General features: G+C 47.1%; 1 protein-coding gene across 2 annotated transcripts in view; it reads right to left on the reverse strand.

Moving 5' to 3' along the window:
- The window catches only part of large1 (LARGE xylosyl- and glucuronyltransferase 1), a 270,232-nt gene that overhangs the window by 26,345 nt on the left and 220,898 nt on the right, over positions 1-22,989 (reverse strand). The window contains exons 7-10 of one of the 2 annotated variants that reach the window (XM_056276025.1): positions 16,973-17,077; positions 16,408-16,520; positions 15,158-15,283; positions 11,040-11,195 (exon numbers count right to left, since the gene is read on the reverse strand). In XM_056276025.1, coding sequence (XP_056132000.1) covers positions 11,040-11,195; positions 15,158-15,283; positions 16,408-16,520; positions 16,973-17,077 — 500 coding nt within the window. The remainder of the gene's footprint in view (positions 1-11,039; positions 11,196-15,157; positions 15,284-16,407; positions 16,521-16,972; positions 17,078-22,989) is intronic. The other variant, XM_056276026.1, reaches the window with a different exon arrangement.

Consider the following 22,989-nt stretch of genomic DNA (forward strand, 5'->3'; position numbering starts at 1 on the left):
ATGAGTCAAAACTGAAGCTCCAGGCCTGCATCGACTGCACTGACTGGAGTGTTTTTGAGGCTGCATCTACAGACCTGGACGAACTTACTGACACTGTGACATCTTACATCAGCTTTTGTGAGGACATGTGTGTGCCCACCAAAACTTTCTGCACCTTTTAATAACAACAAGCCCTGGTTCACAGCAAAGCTCAGGCAGCTTCATCAGGCCAAAGAGGAAGCCTACAGGAGTGGAGATAGGACCCTGTACAACCAGGCCAGGAACACACTGACAAAGAAGACCAGAGTACTCAAAGGAGGCTTCACTGATTTAGCTAATGATCCTGTGTCTGGGTGGAGAGGCCTGCAGGACATCAACAACTACAGGAGCCCCCCCCCCCCCCACACACACACACACACTGCAGAGAACCTTCAACTAGCTGACAATTTGAATGTGTTTTATTGAAGGTTTGATCAGCAGCCCACTTTCACAACTGTCACCCGCTCCAACTCAAACATCACACTGTACCCCTTGCCATCATCCATCCTCTCCCCCCTGACTCCCCAGTGGCATTGACGGTCTGTGAAGAGGATGTGTTACCCCTTTTCTGACAAGGCAATTTGAGGACTGGTTCAGAGCCGGTGCCTAATCTCGAACCAGTTCTTCATGTTTCGACAGCCAAAGAACTGGCTGTCGGCCAGGAAAACTGGTTCCAGGTCGGCACCAACTCTTCTCTGGGCTAGAAGAAAGACAGGCTTATGTCAGGGGCTGGGGCGGGGTCATCTTTACCAACAAAAGCAACAATCAGTTCTGCTGGATGATGCATGCACCCCTTAACATGACACTTCACATCAAAGTTGATAGGAATCAAATGATTTTATCAGCACATACTTAATTTGATCAACTTTGACAAAGTGAATTTGACACCCCATAATAATTTTCCACACTTAAAACCTCATTTTAGTGTAAATATCTGAAATCCTATGCTTAAAAACACATTGACAAAGAACACAGAGGAGTTTGCCATAAGAAGCATTGAGAGATTAATCAAGAAAACCTTGTAAATTTCAGACCAATCACCCCACAGGAGAACAAGGAAGATCATCACAGGTTCTGTCAATTCTATAATGGTTTTATGATATTTAAACAAAATGTCACCAGGGAAACAAAAGCCTCCAGAGAGCTCCAGCCAGCTCCCAGCAGGTCTGTGAGCATGACTGGCTGGCTGGTTGCCAGTTTGTGAAGCTTCTCAACTCCAAAAACATTGGAGTAAATTTTCGATTCACCATCAATTTTCGTAAAAGTAAAATTATTCAAAACCTACAGTTGATTTCTCGCCTCAAAAATTCTCAGACAAGAATTTAATGATGAAATAGAATATGAACATTGTATCCCATCACCCATGGTGATGAACCCATCACCCATAGTGATGAACCCATCATCTGTAGCGATGAACCAATCACCATGGATTAATCAATCATGTAAGTTGGCCCCCAAAAATACATGCTCTAATTTACTTAGAGTGCTAAAACAAGACAAATTCTCTGTTACATTTATTATTATTATTATTATTAATAATAATAATAATAATTACATTTATATCGTGATTTTCTAGACACCCAAAGTACTTCACAGTGAAGGGGGAAACTCACTTCAACCACCACCAGTGTGTAGCACCACCTGGGTGATGCATGGCAGCCATTTTGCACCAGAACGCTCACCACACATCAGCTTGGGGTGGAGAGGGAGGAATCATTGAGCCAATTACATGGGGGGTGATTAGGTGGCCAGATGGAGAGAGCCAGGCGGTATGGTGGCGCAGTGGTTCGCGCGGTCGCCTCACAGCAAGAAGGTCCTGGGTTCGAGCCCCAGGTAGTCCAACCTTGGTGGGTCATCCCAGGTCATCCTCTGTGTGGAGTTTGCATGTTCTCCTCGTGTCTGCGTGGGTTTCCTCCGGGGGCTCCGGTTTCCTCCCATAGTCCAAAGACATGTAGGTCAGGTGACTCAGCCGTACTAAATTGTCCCTTGGTATGAATGTTTGTGTGTGTGTGTCCCGGCCCTGTGATGGCCTGTCGGCCCGTCCAGGGTGTCTCCCCGCCTGCCGCCAAATGACTGTTGGAATAGGCTCCAGTATCTCCGCGACCCTGAGAACAGGAAAAGCAGTTCAGCTAATGGATGGATGGAAGGTTGGGAATGTTGCCAGGACACTGGGGAACCCCCTACTCTTTGTGATAAGTGCCATGGGATCTTTAATGACCACAGTGAGTCAGGACCTTGGTTTAATGCCTCATCTGAAGGACGGCCTCTCCAACAGCACAGCGTCTCCATCACTGCACTGGGATTTGATTTTTTTTTTTTTAGGACCAGAGGGAAGACTGCCCCCTACTAGCTCACAAACACTTCAGACAGCAACTCATTTTCCCAGGAGGTCTCCCATCCAAGTACTAGCCAAGCCCACACCTGCTTAGTGTCCATTGTTTGGCAGAGCCAGGGTACATGTTGGTATGGCTGCCAGCTATTACTCAAAACTCTGTCCACTCTACTCAAATACGATTAGGTTTTTTTTTTAAACACTGGCATATATTAAAGTCTGACCCGGAACTTTCTTCCATTGCTGAAGATCCACCTCTATTTGCAAATAAAAGGGGGAATAACTTCAGGGAGCAATTGGTCCAAGCCAATTTTGACTACAAGAGGACATCCAGTCAGTTAACACAGACACACTTGCAACGTCTTTCCAAGGGAAACTACCACTGCAGTAGTTGTGCATGGTGAAATAACACCATTAATACTAATCATTTCTCCCATAGCCACACAGGTAAAACATGTCCCATCAACAGCATCATCACTTGTGCATCCACACACGTGATCTATGACATGCTGCCCCTGTGGGCTTGCATATGTTGGGAAAACCACCAGAAAACTTCAACTAAGCACAATATGCAAAATGATTGAAATTATCCCATAGCTTTGCATTATAATAATGCTCACCATGACATCTCTTCCTGATGTTTCTGTGGTATTGAACAGGTCACCATACCACTAACAGGTCACCTGACCACTGAAGACGTCACCTTACCACTGAACAACACGTCAACTTATCACTGAACAGGTCACCTTAGCAGTGAACAGGTCACCTTACTGCTGAACAGGTCACCTGACCACTGACCAGGTCATCTTACCACTAACAGGTCGCCTGACCACTGAACAAATCACCTTATCACCGAACAGGTCACCTTATCACTAACAGGTCACCTGACCACTGACCAGGTCACCATACCACTGAACAGGTCACCTTACTGCTGAACAGGTCACCATACCGCTGAACAGGTCACCATACCACTGACCAGGTCACCTGACCACTGACCAGGTCACCTTACCACTGAACAGGTCACCTGGCCACTGAACAGGTCACCTTACTGCTGAACAGGTCACCTTACAACTGAAAAGGTCACCTTACTGCTGAACAGGTCACCTTACCACTGACCAGGTCACCTTACTGCTGAACAGGTCACCTTACCACTGAAAGGGTCACCTGACCACTGACCAGGTCACCTTACCACTTAACAAATCACCTTACTGCTGAACAGGTCATCTTACCACTGACCAGGTCACCTTACAACTGAACAGGTCACCATACCGCTGACCAGGTCACCTTACCGCTGGACAGGTCACCTTACCACTGACCAGGTCACCTGAGCACTGAACAGGTCACCTTACCGCTGAACAGGTCACCTGACCACTGACCAGGTCACCTTACCACTTAACAAATCACCTTACCGCTGAACAGGTCACCTTACCACTGACCAGGTCACCATACCACTGAACAGGTCACCTGACCACTGACCAGGTCACCTGACCACTTAACAAATCACCTTACTGCTGAACAGGTCACCTTACCACTGACCAGGTCACCTTACCACTGAACAGGTCACCTGACCACTAAACAGGTCACCATACCACTTAGGAGAAGTGACCATGACTCAAACAGTGTGAGGCTTACTTAATTCATACTCTTCAAACATTGGCTTCTAAGGGACTGAATGATGAATTACTTCTTAGCATTTTTCTGTGATCCCTCATACTGAATATTTTTTGCATATTTTCTGTAGATTGTTTTCTGTCTTTTTTTTTTTACAAAAGATTAAACCAAGGGATGCCTTGTCCATCTCCAGACACTCTTGCATACATATGAATATGTACATGCACCCATCAGCCAAAATATTAAAACCACCTGCTTAATACTGTGTAGGTGCCCCTCATGCTGCCAAAAACAGCTCTGACCCATTGAGGCATGGACTCCACAAGACCTCTGAAGGTGTCTTCTGATATTTGGCACCCAAGACGTTAGCAGCAGATCCTTTTAGTCCTTTAAGTTGCAAGGTGAGGCCTCCATGTTTTTCCAGCACGTACCACAGATTCTCGATCGGATTGAGATCTGGAGAATTTGGAGGCCAAGGCAACACCTTGAACTCTGTCATGTTCCTCAAACTATTCCTGAACAATTTTTTGCAGTTTGTCGGGCTGCATTACCCTGCTGAAAGAGACCACTGTCATCAGGGAATACCACTGCCATTAAGGGGTGTACTTGGTCTGCAACGATGTGTAGGTAAGTGGTACATGTCAAAGTAACATCCACATGAATGCCAGGACCCAAGGCTTCCCAGTAGAACATTGCCCAGAGCATCACACTGCCTCTGCCAGCTGCCTTCTTTCCATAGTGCATCCTGGTACCGTCTCCTCCTCAGGTAGATGATGCACATGCAACCAACCAGCCATCCACATGATGTAAAAGAAATGTGATCCATCAGACCAGGCCACATTCTTCCATTGCTCCATGGTCCAGTTCTGATGCTCACGTGCCCATTGTAGGCTTTTTCTGCAGTGGACAGGGATCATCATGGGCACTCTGAATGGTCTGCAGCTACACAGCCCCATACATAGCAAGCTGCAATGCACTGTGTTCTGATGCCTGTCTACGATAGACAGCACTAACCTTTTCAGGGATTTGAGCTATGGTAACTCTTCTGTGGGACCAGACCAGATGGACTACCCTTCACTCCTCACGTGCATCGAAGAGCGTTGGGTGCCCATGACCCTGTCGAGGGCTCACTGGTTGTCCTTCCTTGGAGCACTTGTGGTCCATACTAGGGGTGTATAGGTACACAAAAAACATGGTTCAGTATGGTTTTGAAGACACGGTTCGGTACATTTTTTTGTGTGCAGTGAGGGGAAAAGAAACATATCATAAAATGGCTTCTTTTTTTTTTGTTTACTAAAGAGTGGTTTACTGAACAAACTAGGGTATGGCTCTGTCTTTCTTAAATAAAAAAAGTCTCAATACTGCCACAACTGGCTGGAACCTATCAATAAAAAGTACAATTTACTTAAAAGTAAATCAAAATAAATATTCTCACAAATACATACAAAATATAATAAAATAAACATCCATTAGGGAGCAGCATTTAGAAAATGAACTGTACTTGAACTGTACTGTACGTCACAGTACATGTATTCACATGAGCAGCTTTCAGCTTCACATGAGGACTGTGCAACATAAATATTCTCTCAGAAAAATAAACAAGCAGGAAACCATACAGGCCCATGGCGCACCTGATGTGAGCTGCGAGCGTGTCCAACCAAACGTCCCTACTAAACATCCCTCTCACGTCCATGAGTGAGTGACCACAGTTTGCGATGCATAGCCCACGACGCCGTGGTACATACATAAACACATATCCATCAGGGTGCAGCATTTAGTATATCAACTGTACTTGAACTGTACTGCATCTCCAAGCTCTGGTTTACCTGCGCTCACCATAACTACGAAGCTGCACCGCGCTAAGTTACCAGCAGTCTCTCTGAGGGTTGCATGTGTGTGTGCCTGCATGCTTAGTGGTGTGGCTGAATGTACAACATCCGGTCCTTTGTGAAAGTTGCTCGGGGGGAAAGTTGAGTTTCAAATTAAATTACACACACACACACACACACAAAAGTTCCGCATGTGCAGTGGTTAAAACAACTCTGCACTCGTTCGGTACACATGCGTGCTGAACCGAAAGACCCACGCTGAACATTTTCGGTACAGATACGTGTACCGTTACATCATCGGTGGTCACTCGGTGCCGAGTATGACCGTGCTCCCTCTGGAGTCCTCAGATCCTGGAGCCACATAATGAGAGGACACCTGCACGTGACAGCTTTTTACGTGGAGTGGCTGATGCACCTGCAGCCACCACACGGTCCTTGGCAGTGGGTGGCCAGAGTCCAATAGAATGGAGAACCAAGATGATTAGGGACCACCCTCTGTTGCAGCCTTCATCTACCTTCACTGCTATTGTGACCTGGAGACATCTTCCACCAGTTCCGCTGTTGAGGTCTTTGTTGGATCACGTTTCGTCTGGACCTACCTCTTGACCTGTCTACCTTGAGTGATCCTACCAGGAGCCAAGCTCCAGACGGCATAGCTCTTGAGAGCATTGGTACACACAAGCCTCTCCACCATGGCAAGGTGGTGATCCAGGAGAAGACCATTACACCCCTAGTAGATACTGACCACTGCATACCAGGAACACCCCACAAGACCTGCTGTTTTGGAGATGCTCTAACCCAGTCATCTAGCCATCACAATTTCACCCTTGTCCAAGTCACTCAGATCGTTATGGCTTATTCTTATACAGACGGGAATAGATGGTGTAGCTGTGTTGATTGGGCCCTGTGTTGCCCTATATGGGAAGATTCAGTCTTTCTTCTTGGAGTGGTAAATTCTCCAGTTCACCCCGCTATCTCCTCAGCTCACCACATTCCTCCCACTGAAACACACATTTAGAAATGTAATTTTAACTGCTTGAGGCAGGTCCCTCCCTGATATGGGTCAAACTTGATCTGATTACAGACACAGCAGTATGTTGCCACTCTTCTCATGGTGTCACACTGTATCTGTGTGCCACTATGTGGCGTTTGTACTTCTCAGATATGAAGCATCCATCTCATGCCGGAAAGGCTAATGTTTAGCTATTTCACCTACGCAGCTTTGTGAGTGATTGTGAATGCATTTAAAACACATTTATTGTAAGATAGTAAAGATTTTATGTTGTTTCTATTAACACTATTATCTCAATAGTACGAACATTTACAAAATATATTCCATGCACTCCCAACACTGTTGTCTCTCAGCCTCTCCCTGGTATTCTATCATGTGGTACTGTCCATGGAGTTTTATTTGAAGCAGGATTTCACAGAAACGGTGTTGACAGATATGCAAATAAGACATGTTTCATCTCCTCTAACATTCTCAAACATATCAATTAACTGTTTCTGATGTATCAGCTTTCTTTTCATACTCAGATGAACTAAGGAACTCTGTTGAACTTGTGCAACAGAATCTATTTTACAGTGTCCACATTAAGAATCCAATATTATGTAAATAATATATAATGTTAGCTACTCAGTTAAAAACAGGCTGTCAATACTAGGCTTACTTCCAATTCATTCTAGAATTAATGGCAGAGCTCTGCTCTGTGAATGTTTTGTTCCTCAAGCAACCTAATACTCCTGCCTGTGCCCCTGAGCAAGGCAATGGAAAGAAGAACTGGAGTTGGCCCCGGGTGCTGCAGCTGTCCACTGGTCCTATACAATAGGATGGTTACATGCAGAGAACACATGAGGCGTCGAGAGGCATCCGCGTGGCGTGGCGGTCTATTCTGTTGCCTACCAACGAGGGGATTGCCGGTTCAAATCCCTGCAGCCCCAGTCCCTGCAGACACAATTGGTTGTGTCTGCGAGTGGGAAGCTGGATATGGTCGGTCAGGGTGCCCATTTGGGGGAGAGGGGGAACTGGGGGGAATAGCGTGATCCTCCCACGTGCTACGTCCCCCTGGTCAAACTCCTCACTGTCAGATGAAAAGAAGCGGCTGGTGATTGCACATGTATCAGAGGAGAAATGTAGTAGTCTGCAGCCCTCCCTGGATCGGCAGAAGGGGTGGAGCAAAGACCGAGACGGCTTGGAAGAGTGGGGTAATTGGCCAAGTGCAATTGGGGAGAAAAAGGGGGACATTTTTTTTTAGACAAATAAAAAACAAATAAAAAATTATGCAATGTCAAATAAAGTGGCTTTCGGCTTTAAGTCAGACCAGCAGTTGCCTGTGTTGTTGTGTTTTAAACACACCTTTGATAGAGGCTCGAATCATATGTTATTAATTTTCCATTCAACTTGTTTGAGCAGCACAGGAAGTTAGCTTAATGCTAGATGCTAACATCACTCATGCTTATACTACCACACATTACCAGAAACCAGAAACCCAATACTTCAGCTTGATAAAATGTGCTGCACTGTTGATTTCAAGCACTCTGCATCACTTCAGCCATCGTTTACAAATGCTGATGGATGCACACCGTTCAAGAGGACACACTTGTAGATGAATTGACACAGCCGTGCTCGCACAGTAACACCTGGTACAGCAGAACCACACACGCACATCTGCAGGACTTTTATTTTGAAATTCATTCTGAATGCTGTTGCTTCGTGCAAGGTATTATGGTTAATGTTGATTGTTAAGAACACAATTTAGGGTGTTTCTAGGAACCGGAGGACTGTTTTCTTTTTATGAAGAAACCCAATGTTATTTATCTTAATGTCTGATAAGGAAAGGACACCAGAAACATGGTAATCACAAAACGCTCCAGCCTGAGATCACTAAGGTGGTCTATGGAGGAATGCCTTTTCTGGCACCATATTAACGCCTAACACATGTTGAAATACCTGTTGGCTTTAAAAAGTGAGGGAAGAGTTGATCCCTGGCTACACAGCACACCAACCCTGTGCAACCAGCACTTCTCACAGGAAGTGAGGGAGGAGTTGATCCCCGGCTACACAGCACACCAACCCTGTGCAACCAGCACTTCTCACAGGAAGTGAGGGAAGAGTTGATCCCCAGCTACACAGCACACCAACCCTGTGCAACACACTTCTCACAGGAAGTGAGAGAAGAGTTGATCCCTGGCTACAACAGCACACCAACCCTGTGTAACACACTTCCCACAGGAAGTGAGGGAAGAGTTGATCCCCGGCTACACAGCACACCAACCCTGTGCAACACACTTCTCACAGGAAGTGAGGGAAGCGTTGATCCCTGGCTACACACCGCACCAACCCCGTGCAACACACTTCTCACAGGAAGTGAAGGAAGAGTTGATCCCTGGCTACACAGCACACCAACCCTGTGCAGCACACTTTTCACAGGACCATTAATCACAGCATGGTATAGTGGTGTCTTTGGACTGCGGGAGGAAACCGGAGCACCCGGTGGAAACCCTTCAGACACGGGAAGAACATGCAAACTCCACACAGAGGACGACCCGAGATGACCCCCAAGGTCGGACTACCCCGGGGCTTGAACCCAGGACCTTCTTGCTGTGAGGTGACTGCACTAACCACTGCGCCGCCACATGAACTATTTAACCAGCATATTTTATTAAATCTGGCAAAGCTGTTTCATCATCTTTCAGTGTCTCACACAGTAATTCATAAAGAAGACCAACTTCAAATCAGGCAGTGAACCTCAGCTATGGCTGAGAGATTCAGAAACAGAACAGCAAAAAGACAGGGTAATTATTTATGTAGCACAACAACACACACTGTGGTCAAAGAATCAAGAAGAGCATCGCTTGTTACGCCCCTGCTGAGGTTACACCTGCCTCAGGCAGACCGAAAAACGAAGGCAAAGACAGTGTGGAACCTATACCGTCAGTTAGAGCTGACTGAGGAGCTACCAAACAGGGATCGGGTTAAACATGAAAAATGCCTGTCCAGGGTGTCTCTGTAGTGATTTCACCGCCCCGAGCTGCCTCGCCAGCACATTCGAGCCACTCCCCCAGCTCGGACGTGCCGGGAACATCTGAGCGCTTGGCTGGCGCTCTGAGGAGACGAGCGCTGCGCTGCACCAGGTGTTTGCCATCATCCATCAGGCACACCTGCGGTAATCAGGCAGCCCTCTACAAGAAGCCTGCCAGAACAAGAAGCCTCCCAGAACGCCTCTCTGGGCTGCGACGTACTGAACCCTGCGGTAAAGCTCTGACAAGCCTATTCCAGTGATTCCTGCTAACCCTTTTCTCGTGCCTATTCCCACACTGTTGTTTTGTTTCTCAGTATCTAACTCCTGTGTTCCTGTTTTTCGTCTCACTGTTTTTGTTTCCCTCAAGACCCTCCCTCCACGGCTCCCCGCATACGCTCCCTTGCTCCTCACCCCCAGCGACCATCACGTTTCCCTGGACCCCCTCCAGCGATCTCCCTCCGTGCCTCTCTCCCTGGACCCCCTCCCTTCGGATTTGACTTCCTGGATCACGGACTCGGACTTCCTCGGACAACCCCTAGCTCAACGGATTTGGACTTTGGTAGCCAGGCGCACACACATCGTCACAACACCCAGCCAAACATATTTCCATTATTACACGTAGGTAAGATTTTTGCAAGTTAGACCCCAGCTTTCATTACACACACGTAGTATAGCACACATCTCCCAAACAGACCCTCTACCTGCAACATACATCCCCCCACCTGAGATCCCCCTGTTATTATTCTGTGGCAGTTTATTTTCTTCTACATTAACATTGCCTTCAGGTTTCTCGGTACTCTGTCTGTCTGCCTTTGGGTTTCGCTACACTCGTCTCTGGTCTTCATTCGAGAGTCCTAACAGTCTCCCTGCCTGCTGACCAATGACTGCTGGGATGGGCTCCAGTATCCCCGCAACCCTGAGTAGGACAAGCGGTTTGGATCATGGATGGACGGCGGTATAGTGATAGCCACACAGCACCGCCAATGGATAGGACTGGGTTTGTGTCATGCTGCATTAGACAAGATTGTAGCACCACCCTTTACATATGCAACACTCACAAGACTGTATCGGTCTACGCAGACCACCTCTGTATTGTAAACGGATGCATTAATAAAGAACAGACAGCCAAATCTGGAAGAGGAGATTCGATGCCTTGATGGAAGTGTAACTCCCCAAGACCCAGAGCACCGTCATCGGGTGTAGGATCAGCTCAGTGCGTCCACCTACGTTCTCGCTCTTCAGGTCTGTTTCGCTGGGGCAGCCAAAGAGCTCCCGCCGCAGCAAGTTGCCGTCATACTCGAGGAACGTCAGGTACAGGTTCCGGAAGAACTCCACGTGCTTGTTCTTCACACGCAGCTTCTTAGGAGAGTTCCAGTGGATGACCTGAGAGACGGGGAGGGAGAGACAGCAGAGAGGACATGAGGGGGAGACAACTGATGATGCTAAGAGATGACTGGAGTGTAACGACTACTTAAAGATACAATACCATTTTTGTATTAATGAACGTTTTTTTTAAAAGGTCAGCATGGGGAAGTGTGGACTACATGAAAAGTGGGCAAAATATGACATCATTCACACATACACAACGTTGCCAGGTAAGGCTGGCTTGTCTCTAAATGTACTGGACATGAGTAGAACAGAAGCCAACACTGAAACAAGGCAGAAGAGAGGTACCGGGGTGCACTACCCAGTCAGTAAGCTACCGGGGTGCACAACTCAGTCGATAAGCTACCGGGGTATACAACTCAGTCAGCAAGCTATCGGGTACACAACTCAGTCGGTAAGCTCCGACGGAAACTTGCCTGGAAGTATTCCAGAGCAAAGGAAGGAAGTTCTGCAAATGCTTTGTTGAGAAAAATTAAAGTATAACGATGCGAGCATGTCGGTTTTAACGTTGAACAACATGGCTGCACGCTTCGGGCCCAGGTGATCACAACAAAGGGCAGACAGAATATCGGGGTACACAAAACTAAGAGGGATCTGACACACTATTAGCTCCCAATTTCAGAAAATGTACTATACTATGTTCAGCATTTCTAAGTACTGGAGTTGGTACACTTATATCAGTGCATTTGAGGTCAAGCCCCTTACTCCCCTTATCAGTTACCCCCCCTTATCAGCCTCTTGTTCAAAATGTACAGAATTATGTAAAAATCACAGCTTTGATACGATATATTTTATTGGTTCCCGTGGGGGAAATTCCTCTCTGCATTTAAGCCATCCTAGCTGTGTAGTTAGGAGCAGTGGGCAGCCACCGTGCAGCACCCGGGGACCAACTCCAGTTCTTCTTGCCATGCCTTGCTCAGGGGTACAAACAGGAGTATTAACCCTAACATGCATGTCTTTTTGATGGTGGGGAAACCGGAGCATCTGGAGAAAACCCACCACAGACACGGGGAGAACATGCAAACTCCACACTGAGGACAGCCTGGGATGACCCCCCAAGGTTGGACAACCCTGGGGTTCGAACCCAGGACCTTCTTGTTATGAGGCAACAGGGCTACTGGGCCACCCTGCCATGCGTGTTGCCCAGGACAAGTTGACGTCATTATTTTATAGTGTACATTTGAGACAGAATCACACTTGTACTGCGGCACTACTACACTGTCACATAAGAGTCATTTACAACAAGAGTTTGACCATCTCAACGTGGTGATTCCACTCATTCATGCCAGTAAAGCCTCATCAGACTGAGGTGAAGTAAGGTGAGAGATGTGATGAGAAAAACAGAAAAGATGAGGAAGAGTTTCATGTGCCAAATAAAGTATGAGGTGGGGTTTACCAAGTAAAGTGAGGAGATGAATACAGCCGTGAGATACGTATCTATGGATACTGAACATGGGTACTGGGCTATGGTCACACATGGTGAATGAGGTGAAAGTCATATATCGTCATGCTGGATGTGGGCAGTGCAGCACGTGAGGCACACGAACACCAGTTTGCTGGTTTGCAGTCGGTTTGAACTGTTGTGGTTTGAGCGGTTGTAGTTTGGGCAGTTGTGATTTGAGCGGTTGTGGTCTGAGCAGTTGTGGTTTTATTGGTTGTGGTTTGAGCGGTTGTGGTTTTATTGGTTGTGTTTGGGCGGTTGTGGTTTGAGCGGTTGTGGTTTGAGTGCAGTCAAGAGAAGATAAAGGTTTCAACTTAATCATCTCACTTGTCTGTTACCATAGTGCAGTGATCAGGCAGGCGGTCGCTGGACGGATGGCTATGTGCTGGGGAAGCACAAGGGATTATGGGACTGTTAAACACTTGTATTTGGGTTATTGGTTCATGTTGGGGTGTATTGTTTGGGTTGACTTGGACCGGGCAGACGACTATGTTCCTGACTGACTGTAGGACCGTGACTGAGACAGTGTTCAACAACCACCTCACTGGGGGCATCATCGTTTGGCAGCCATGGGGAGGGGCAGAATAAAGGAGCACTCCTGGGGTCGTGCGGTGTGTGGGACACAGAAGCTGCCATTCTTTTTTTTTCGCCTTTCCCCCCCCCCCCTTTTCTCCCAAATTGTACCCGGCCAGTTACCCCACTCTTCCGAGCCATCGTAGTCTCTGCTCCACCTCCTCTGCTGATCCGGGGAGGGCTGCAGACTACCACATGCTCCCTCCGATACATGTGGAGTGGAGTCACCAGCCACTTCTTTTCACCTGACAGTGAGGAGATTCACCAGGGGGACGTAGCACGTGGGAGGATCACGCTACCCCCCCCCGTGCCCCGACCGACCAGAGGAGGCGCTAGTGCAGCGACCAGGACACATACCCACATCTGGCTTCCCCTCAGACATGGCCAATTAAGTCTGTAGGGACGCCCGACCAAGCCGGAGGTAACACGGGGATTCGAACCAGTGATCCCCCGTGTTGGTAGGCAATGGAATAGACCACCCGGACGCCCCAGGAGCTAACACTCCAACTGAATCCTTTCCCGTCAGTTCTGTCCGGTTCTGATGGTGTGTTAAGTTAAACAGCACTCTTGGGCTTGTGCGGCGTGCTGGACATGAGAGTTGTGAAAGAGAGACCTCTATTTCTGTCATTCTTCCACACCGGCTCGCCACAATAGTTTCACGGAGGAAGAACAGAGTATATAAATATAACATAAGTTATAAATTTAGCACAAAAAGTAAGGACATTTGTGTTTGGTAGATGATTTCTTTGTTGTAACAAAGCTTCTTGGCAATAAATCTTATATCAGGCACCTGATTGTCAGCACCTGGGGTACCAGAAGCTCAACACAAGAGTCAATAGCAACAGCAAAATAAGCTGTTTGGCATTGGCAGAGAAGATTTGGCAAATTTTTCATGGGCGCAACCCACATACTCAGCTCTGCTGCTCATCCCACAAATGCAGGTTCCTTACACATGTGGCGCCATTTAAAAGGCAAATAAACAGGCTTTCCAACAGTATAAGATTTACTGCTACGAAGCATTGTTACAACAAAGAAATAATCTACCAAACACACATTTCCTTACTTTTTGTGCTAAGTATATTTATATGCTGTGAAGTATGAACTGATGTTATTAATACATTTTCATTTATTTACGTTCGATGCCTGTCTCCCGACTCACTGCCAACCAGGCAGCAAGTCTCCTGCGGGGCAGCGGCTCTCTTGTGGGGCAGCAGCTCTCTTGTGGGGCAGGTTGTAGTTTTCACGGCCAGTCGTACAATACTGGCTGGGTAGACACAGCAACACTCAAAAGTGTCCTCCGTCCTCTTGTCTTCGGCAGTCCATCGAAACGATGATGACTGTGATGCAGTTTAAGCTCAGTAGCGCGCCTGTGGGCCATCAGGCCGCATTACAGTGCCCATGTCGTCCACATCTGTCACAGACGAATGTTGCTTGAGTTGGTCTGTTGTGTCTCGCATGGGTGCCTTTTCACAGCCAATCACAGCCAAATGGGATCAATCACACACACTTCTCTGACTGCTGAGGCTGCGGATTCCCGGTCAAAGTTCACCAAACTTTAAATCCACGCGAAGCAAAGATGCAAATTAATTTTGCCACCAGAAGTGAATGTTTTATTTGCCCCTTCCCTCACACAGAATGGACGGTGAATATTCATCCACATTAATTTTGCGCTTGTGCGACCGTACCCTTACCTCACTGTTTTGTGTGACTGTACCCTTACCTCACTGTTTTGTGTGACCGTACCCTTACCTCACAGTTTTGTGCGATCATACCCTTACCTCACTGTTTTGCCCTACATGGCAAAGTCCGTGTGTCCAGCACCTGAGTAGAGTAAACCAAACAATGTAAACGCAGCTTGCCCAGGCCTGCGGGACAGGCAGTATAATGCACATGTACATGCGGAGCTGGACCGTGTGTGGAGGAGATCGAGGTGGGAGTTGCTCACCTTCAGGTCAGACACATCTTTGTAGCACTTCTCAGAGCGGGTGTGGTCCGAGAGCTGAACGTTCCAGAAGCAGGGCAGCTGGTGTACTAAAAAGGGGTTCTGCTTGATCACAGCATTGAAGATGTCCTGCAGGCACAGAGCCACACCTTGCCTTAGATTAAAACATCCACAGGCAAGGACCCAAAACCAGCTCCTGACACCCAACTTTTGATCAACTAGTACAAGCTGACCAACTCTACAGACCACCATTGCCACCTTGCAGCAGGAAGTGAGGCCAGGTTTCACCTGGCTGATGTTGATGCTGTACCCTAGCACCTCCCAACCAGAAACTTAAACTGGTACTGACTTGATACTGTAGCACAGTCTCTCCACAAATAACTGGTGCTGGACCAATTCTTTAAGTAGCTCATAACGGCAAGCAACAATGCCCCTCCCTCTTTAGTGATGCCCCACCCTGACAATCCTCACTGTCAGTGACTACTGACAACTGCTGTAAGGACATTTACTCAGCTGCAGTTGTAGTTGCATTTTGGAGAATACTTTGACAATGAGCTCTTTCTGGGTTTACAGAAACAAAACTTTTTGTTATGCCCCTTTTCCAGTACATGGTACCGGCCCAACTTGACTCGACTTTTTCATTTTCCACTACTGGAAAGTTCTGGCATTTTGTAACTGTTACCACTTTTCTGATGCCACCTTTGTCGAGGTTCCAAAAACACTGGAGAGGGTATCAAAATCAATGCAGACCAGCTACACTGAGGGGAACTGCTACGGTGATGGAAAACCACACTGCGAGTCGAGTCGAGTTGAGCCGGTACCATGTGGTGGAAAGGGGACATTAGTTTCCCCAGTTTTCTAATGGGAAACACAAACTCTGTCATCACAAAATGAATGAAACACAAAGACAGCCGGCAGTCCTTTGGCAGAAACAATAACATGCAACGCAGATCGAAGAATAAAACCTTCCCCAAAGCCCTGTTCAGTTTCCACATGTCATCTTACAGGGCACTATTTGATCTTACAGGGCATTATTTGATCTTACGGGGCATTATTTGATGAACGTTAAATTAAAATCTCATAAACGTGCCATCTTATACGCGAGCCCCACACTGACCTTCAGAAATGGAGATCGCTTTAGTTGGGGTTTCATGGTCTGTTGTCACCACTTCAGAGGTAGAACTCAACCCACTTTAAGACAAGACCTTGAACGGCCTTGAGAATAGTTATGTGCATGGGGGGGGGTACGATACCTGATCTGCCAAGGAGGTAGACAGCATGCTCATTAATTCCCTCTCTGCAGTCAACCTCCACATCTGCTCCCATCTAAGCTTCCGTAGCCGATCCAGGAGAAGCAAAATGACACCTGGAAAACACACACACGCACACACACACACACACACACACACACACACACACACACACACACACACACACACACACACACACACACACAGGCTCAGCGAGCTTAAGAAAACAGCGTTTTGCCTAATAATGTGGTGGGTGCAGAGGGAGTTAAGTAGTGACCTTGCATTTTTGCAACGAAACTGTAGGCTACAGGTTTGAGTGCAGAATCTCCAGAGCATGGTGTGTTAATGCTCACATGGATGAGCAGAGGGAAGTAGTTTATATTCTGGAACATGCTCAAAGCACAAAGATGTACAAGATCAGTCATCATTCTGCAGAGATGCAGACATGTAAACCAACATCTCCTCATACATTCTGAAACACGGACAGGCAGCGGTGATATGTTCTCCAGAGTCTGGACAGGACATGCGATCAGGCACATCTAACGTGGGTACACCATGCTGAATATACCTGTGTTGAAGCCCCTGCCCAGGGCCGGCCAGGGTCGATGGTTCTTCCAAAGGTTCCCAAGGTACCAGTCACTCTGGTTCTCCACCAAACCCAGCACCTGTTGACCTACACATGGCAGATAAAGCACACTGTTATGACTCGACTTACATGCTTTCCCTGTTACGTTCTAGTTCCTTACCGTGTCCACATAGCCTTACTGTGACCACATGGCCTTACTGTGCCCACATGGCCTACTGAAGGACGCAGGAGACGTACCCCCTGCTGCAGGCGTCAGACTTTAACATGAGATGTGATTCAGTATGTCTGACAAGGGAGCCATTTCTGACAAGGGAGCCATTTTTATTACCCCTCCCCCTTTTCTCCCTAATTGCATCTGGCCAATTATCCCACTCTGCCGAGCCATCCCGGTCACTGCTCCACCCCCTCTGCTGATCCAGGGAGGGCTGCAGACTACCACATGCCTCCTCCCATACATGTGGAGTCACCAGCCACTTCTTTTCACCTGACAGTGAGGAGTTTCACCAGGAGGACGTAGCACGTGGGAGGACCATGCTATTCCCCCCAATTACCCCCCCCTCGAACAGGCGCCCCGACCGACCAGAGGATGCACTGGTGCAGCGACCAGGACATATACCCACATCCAGCTTCCCACCCGCAGACACAGCCAATTGTGTCTGTAGGGACACCAGACCAAGTCGGAGGTAACACAGGGATTCAAACAGGCGATACCCGTGTTGGTAGGCAACAGAATAGACCGCTACGCCACCCGGAGGCCCAGGGACTCGCACTTTACTGCAGCCTCAGCAACAGCATACTAAACCTGAAAAGGACGGTCCAAACTGAATTAAGCCCTGATCAGCTCATATGAATTTAAAGTTCTCCATCAGCTAAACAAAGGAACAAAAGACTGGAGGAGACAAGTGTGGGTGTAAGAGGAGAAGAGGTCCACTGCATGGAAGAATGAGGCGATAGAGAATGTGCATGACACATCTTCACTAGGCACAGACCTGCGGGGGATTACAGACAGACTGCTGGCAGGAGATAAAGGTCAGGAAGATAAGAGGTGTGAAAGAAGTGCGGGGTGTTGTGGTGATGGCTGTAATGAAGGCTGTAAGGAGGATTAATGAGGGCTTATCGCAGCAGATGGCTGTGAGCAGACCGTCTTCTTAGAAACCTTGGAGAACAGAGCAGACTGCTGCTCTCATGGTGACACATCAGCGGGACAAGGAGACAGGTGTCCAGAACCACACCCAGCCCCCTTACTGGGAAAGAGTTTACAAGCAGCTCAACGCTTCTTCGCAGTCATCTCCTTCTCACTGTCGACTGAGTGACTGAAATGCAGCGCTGGCTGCAAGGAGCTGTTACTCTGAGAAATGCTAACCTGGGTTTTAACAGGCGTAACCACATTAGACACACAACATTCATATGTTGTGTGATAAAAACTTCAGACCTGCATTCAATCTTCTGTTTTAACATCCATAATGAAAAACGCAGCAAGGTAATATGACTGTGAAGCCTGAACCATCACTACCACGGTAAGATCCCGGTTTACGTCAGATCCCGGTTTATGTCAGCCAGCCATGTCCAGCAGCAGGAAGACCTACCAGGACCCACACAGTTCTACTCTTCATTTAAAGGGAAAGAAATACACTGTTACAGATAAATGTCACCATTAAAATGCCCTTAAAAGGGGGGGGGGCATCCGGGTAGCATAGTGGCCTATTCTGTTGTCTACTAACACGGGGATCGCTGGTTTGAATCCACGTGTTACCTCCGGCTTGGTTGGGCGTCCCTACAGACACAATTGGCCGTGTCTGCGGGTGGGAAGCCAGATGTGGGTATGTGTTCTGGTCGCTGCGCTAGAGCTTCCTCTGGTCGGTTGGGGCACCTATTTGGGGGGGAGGGGGAACTGGGGGGAGTAGCAGGATCCTCTCACGTGCTACGTCCCCCTGGTGAAACTCCTCACTGTCAGGTGAAAAGAAGTGGCTGGCAACTCCACATGTATGGGAGGAGAAATGTGGTAGTCTGCAGCACTCCCCGGATCAGCAGAAGGGGTGCAGCAGCGATCAGGACGGCTCGGAAGAGTGGGGTAACTGGCCAAAATTCAATTGGGGAGAAAAGGGGAGAACACCCCCCCCCCCACAAAAAAAGTAAAACCCCAACCAAAATGTCTTCCACAGGGACTACAGCAGCGTGTCATCACCTAAACACAGTAGTTCACATCCCAGCCTTCAGTGGCTCCTGATCTTCAAATCATCAACTGGCCTCAGGCTCACCAGCCCTACATCATTACTGTCTTTTATGGATTCTAGAATATGTTCAATAGCTGGCCATCACGGTGTGCACACATAGCTCTAAAGACTGCAGACTGTTACGACTACTCCACCTCCCAAGTTATAAAAAGAGATCACGCTGCTCTGTTTTCACTGGGTGAGGAAAGCCTGACCGAGATTTTTATCAGTCAGTGGGCATCCCGCCACCCCGGTCGGGATAAGAGGCCTGGATAATGGATGGATGGATGGATGTACTGGTATTGAAAAAAGAGAAAAATGAGGTCACAGATCCACCAATTCCAGCCGTTTTCTTACCACAACTTTTCACCCTCAACAGAGTAACAGAGCTTTCCTCGGGAACGTTACAAACCAACCTGAATTACAGCAACTAAAAGATCACCAATGTGAGACGCTGTGCTATTACACGGAAACAACGATGACACGAAGCAGTTACAAGAAGGTCCCATACACACACACACACAAACACATATATATATATACATATATATATATATATACACACACACACACACACACACACAGAAAAAGGGCTAAGTGGAAAAAATGTAAATGTGGTACAAACTTGTCTCTCGTAAGTCCCGAGTCACCCACAGCTGTTACTGGGGTTATTTTATGTTGTGATTTTCAACAGTGGAAAAGTTTACCCACTTATCTGTTTCTGCAGTTAGCGTGCTGTAAAATGGCAAAAACCAATAACCTGAAAAGCTTCCAGGCAGAGAGACTGGCGGTCAGGCGAGGGAGGTTTCTGTACCTGCAAGCTGCAGGTGACAGGTCCTGTGTGTCCCGGTGTCCTTGAACACAGAGTGATTAGCTAAAAGGCATCACTGTCAACAAACATCTGATCAGCTGAGGAAGACTGTGATGACGCCCGTGCACTTAGGCAGCAGTAATACACCTAAGTGTTCATAACTGAAGGGTAAATGCAATGCCAGAGCACTGTCTTCTATTATCGTGTCAATAGCAGGCGATGTGGGACCAAGGGGAGGTAGGATGTGCGCGGTACAGCACGACGTCACGATGACCCTCTCTCTTACACAGGATGAAATTTTTCTGAATAGCAACAGCACTACCGCTGCAGGTCTGTATTCCAGTTCCCGTTCCAGTTCCACTTCTGTTCCTGGTTCCTATTCCAGTTCCTGGGTTTACTTTTTACATTTCCTCCGTTTCGTGCTGCTTTCAAACCGGAGAGTGGTGCTCAAATCAGTCCATGACCCAAACAAATCACATACTGTGTGGTGCCGTACTTTAAAATGTTAGCTCATGGTAAAACATTAAAACAGTGTAAAAGTACAGCGAGGAAGAATAAAAAGAACCAACATGTAAGCAATCAGCTACACGCTATTGAGGAATCACAAAAACAAACCACTTCTTGGAAAACCGGAACACCAAACAAACAAAAACATGAGGATCATCCAAAATGGAGATGTATGGGTAAAGTACTTCTCTATCGCTTTGGTCTAACAGAGAAGAATAAACAGAAACACAAGACAAATTACATTTAGAGGCAACCATCAAATACTGTCAGAACCCACAAGACACCCCATTACACTAAAAGAACTACAGGACACAATAAAATCACTCGAAACCAAGAGGGCCTGTGGTGTTGATGGCATCCTAAATGAAATTATAAAATTCACAGGCCCAGAATTCCCATCGGCTATACATAAACCCTTTAACATCATACTTCGCTGCAGGATCTCCCCCAGTATTGGGAACCAAGGACTGATTACGTCTCTCCACAAAAGTAGAGATAAAGTTGACCCCAATAACTACTGTAGGATCTGGGTAAACAGCAAACGTGGGAAAATCCTCTGTATGATCCTCAACCACAGACTCCACCAGTTCCTCACAGAAACTAATCCACCCATCCACTATCTGAACCACTTATCCTGCTCTCAGGGTCACAGGAGCCTATCCTAGCAGTCATCGGGCAGCAGGCGGCAGGCCGCCAGTCCATCACAGGGCTCGCTCACACACACACACACACCCACACACCCACACACACACACACACACACACACACACACACACACACACACACACACACACACACACCTAGGGACAATTTAGTACGGTTACATACAATTTAGTATGTCTTTGGACTGTGGAAGGAAACCACAGAGGACAACCTGGGACGACCCCCAAGGTTGGACTACCCCAGGGCTCGAACCCAGGAACTTCTTGCTGTGAGGTGACCGCGCTAACCACTGCACCACAGAAAATAATGTCCTGAACACACAACTGGCTTTTTACCAAATGATCGTACAACAGACCATATCTTCAACCTCGACACCCTAACTGACAACCAAATAAACAAAAACAAAAGCAAATTATCCTCCTGCTTTGCTGGTTTCAAAAAAGCTTTTGATTCAATTTTGCACAAGGGTCTGCTGTACAAATTGTTGGAACGTGGTGTTGGGGAAAAACCTATGACATCATAAACTCAATGTACACAATCAGACAGGGATGTACACAGTCAGACAGGGATGCAGCTTGAGTCCGACCCTCTTCAACATATATAACAATGAACTGGCAAGGGCATTTGAACTGCCTGCAACACCTGGCATCAGCCTAGTAGACACAGAAGTCAAATGCCAAATGTTTGCAGATGACCTACCAATTCTCCCAGACCTGGGCCTTGACAGTGAATCTAACCAAGACAAAAATTATGATAAAAAAAACGACCCGAGCCTTCAGAACCACAACTATATCGATTTTTAGATGTGAGTACTCTAGAACATACAAAAACTATACCTACCTCGGCCTAAACACCAGCAACAAAGGTAACTGCACCAAAGCTGTGGAAGAGCTGAGAGACGAGGCAAGATGGGCTTTTTATGCCATCAGAAGGAACATCAAGTTGGACCTCCCAACTCAAATCTGGCTTAAAATATTGGACTCTGTTATAGAACTCCTTTAATGGTTTCCCTTTATGGTTTTGGGGTCTGGGATCCACTTGCAAACCAAGATTTTACGAAATGGGACAAACTCCAAATTGAGAACCTGCATGCGGAATTCTGCAAATCCATTCTCAGTATCCAACGGAAAACACCACACAGTGGATCCTGAGCAGAATTAGGACGAATTGTCAAATTATTAATTAATTAATTAAGCGCTAAGTATCAAAATTCAAAAGAGTGCATTTGAATTTTATAAACACCTAAAAGTAACTGACCCTGACAAGCTCCTTAACAAAGCCCTCACCTACAGAGAGACTCTTGAGAGGAGCCCCCTCAGCCAACTGGTTCTGCGACTCTGCTCACAAAGAGAACCTGCAGACAGAAACCTCATCAGACTTATCCAAATTATAGGACAACAAAAAGAAAGCTATTTGACACATTGGAAAGAAAACTGAAAACCAGCTGAAAACCAACTGAAAACCAGAGCAAACTGGAATGCTATTTGGCCCTAAACAGAGAATACACAGTGGCAGAATACAAGCGCAATGTGACTGATCCAAAACGAAGGAAATCTGCTGTTAATTTCTCCCTCTTGCACCAACACACCAAGTCAAATTCCTTGTATGTCCTTGAACTACTTGGCAATAAATATGACTCTGATTCTGATACTTGTGGTGGCCCAAGATCAGCGTAGGCTGAAGTAGCTAGAAAGAAAAACCCAGGTAGAAAAGCGTGACACAAAGGCACCAAGCGGTAGCCCATGATTGCACTCCAGAAAAAAATCCACTATCTGCAGTCCCAACCGGTACCACACTGAGTCGCC

Source organism: Lampris incognitus, chromosome 3 (assembly GCF_029633865.1).
Source record: "Lampris incognitus isolate fLamInc1 chromosome 3, fLamInc1.hap2, whole genome shotgun sequence".
Lineage (NCBI taxonomy): Eukaryota > Metazoa > Chordata > Actinopteri > Lampriformes > Lampridae > Lampris > Lampris incognitus.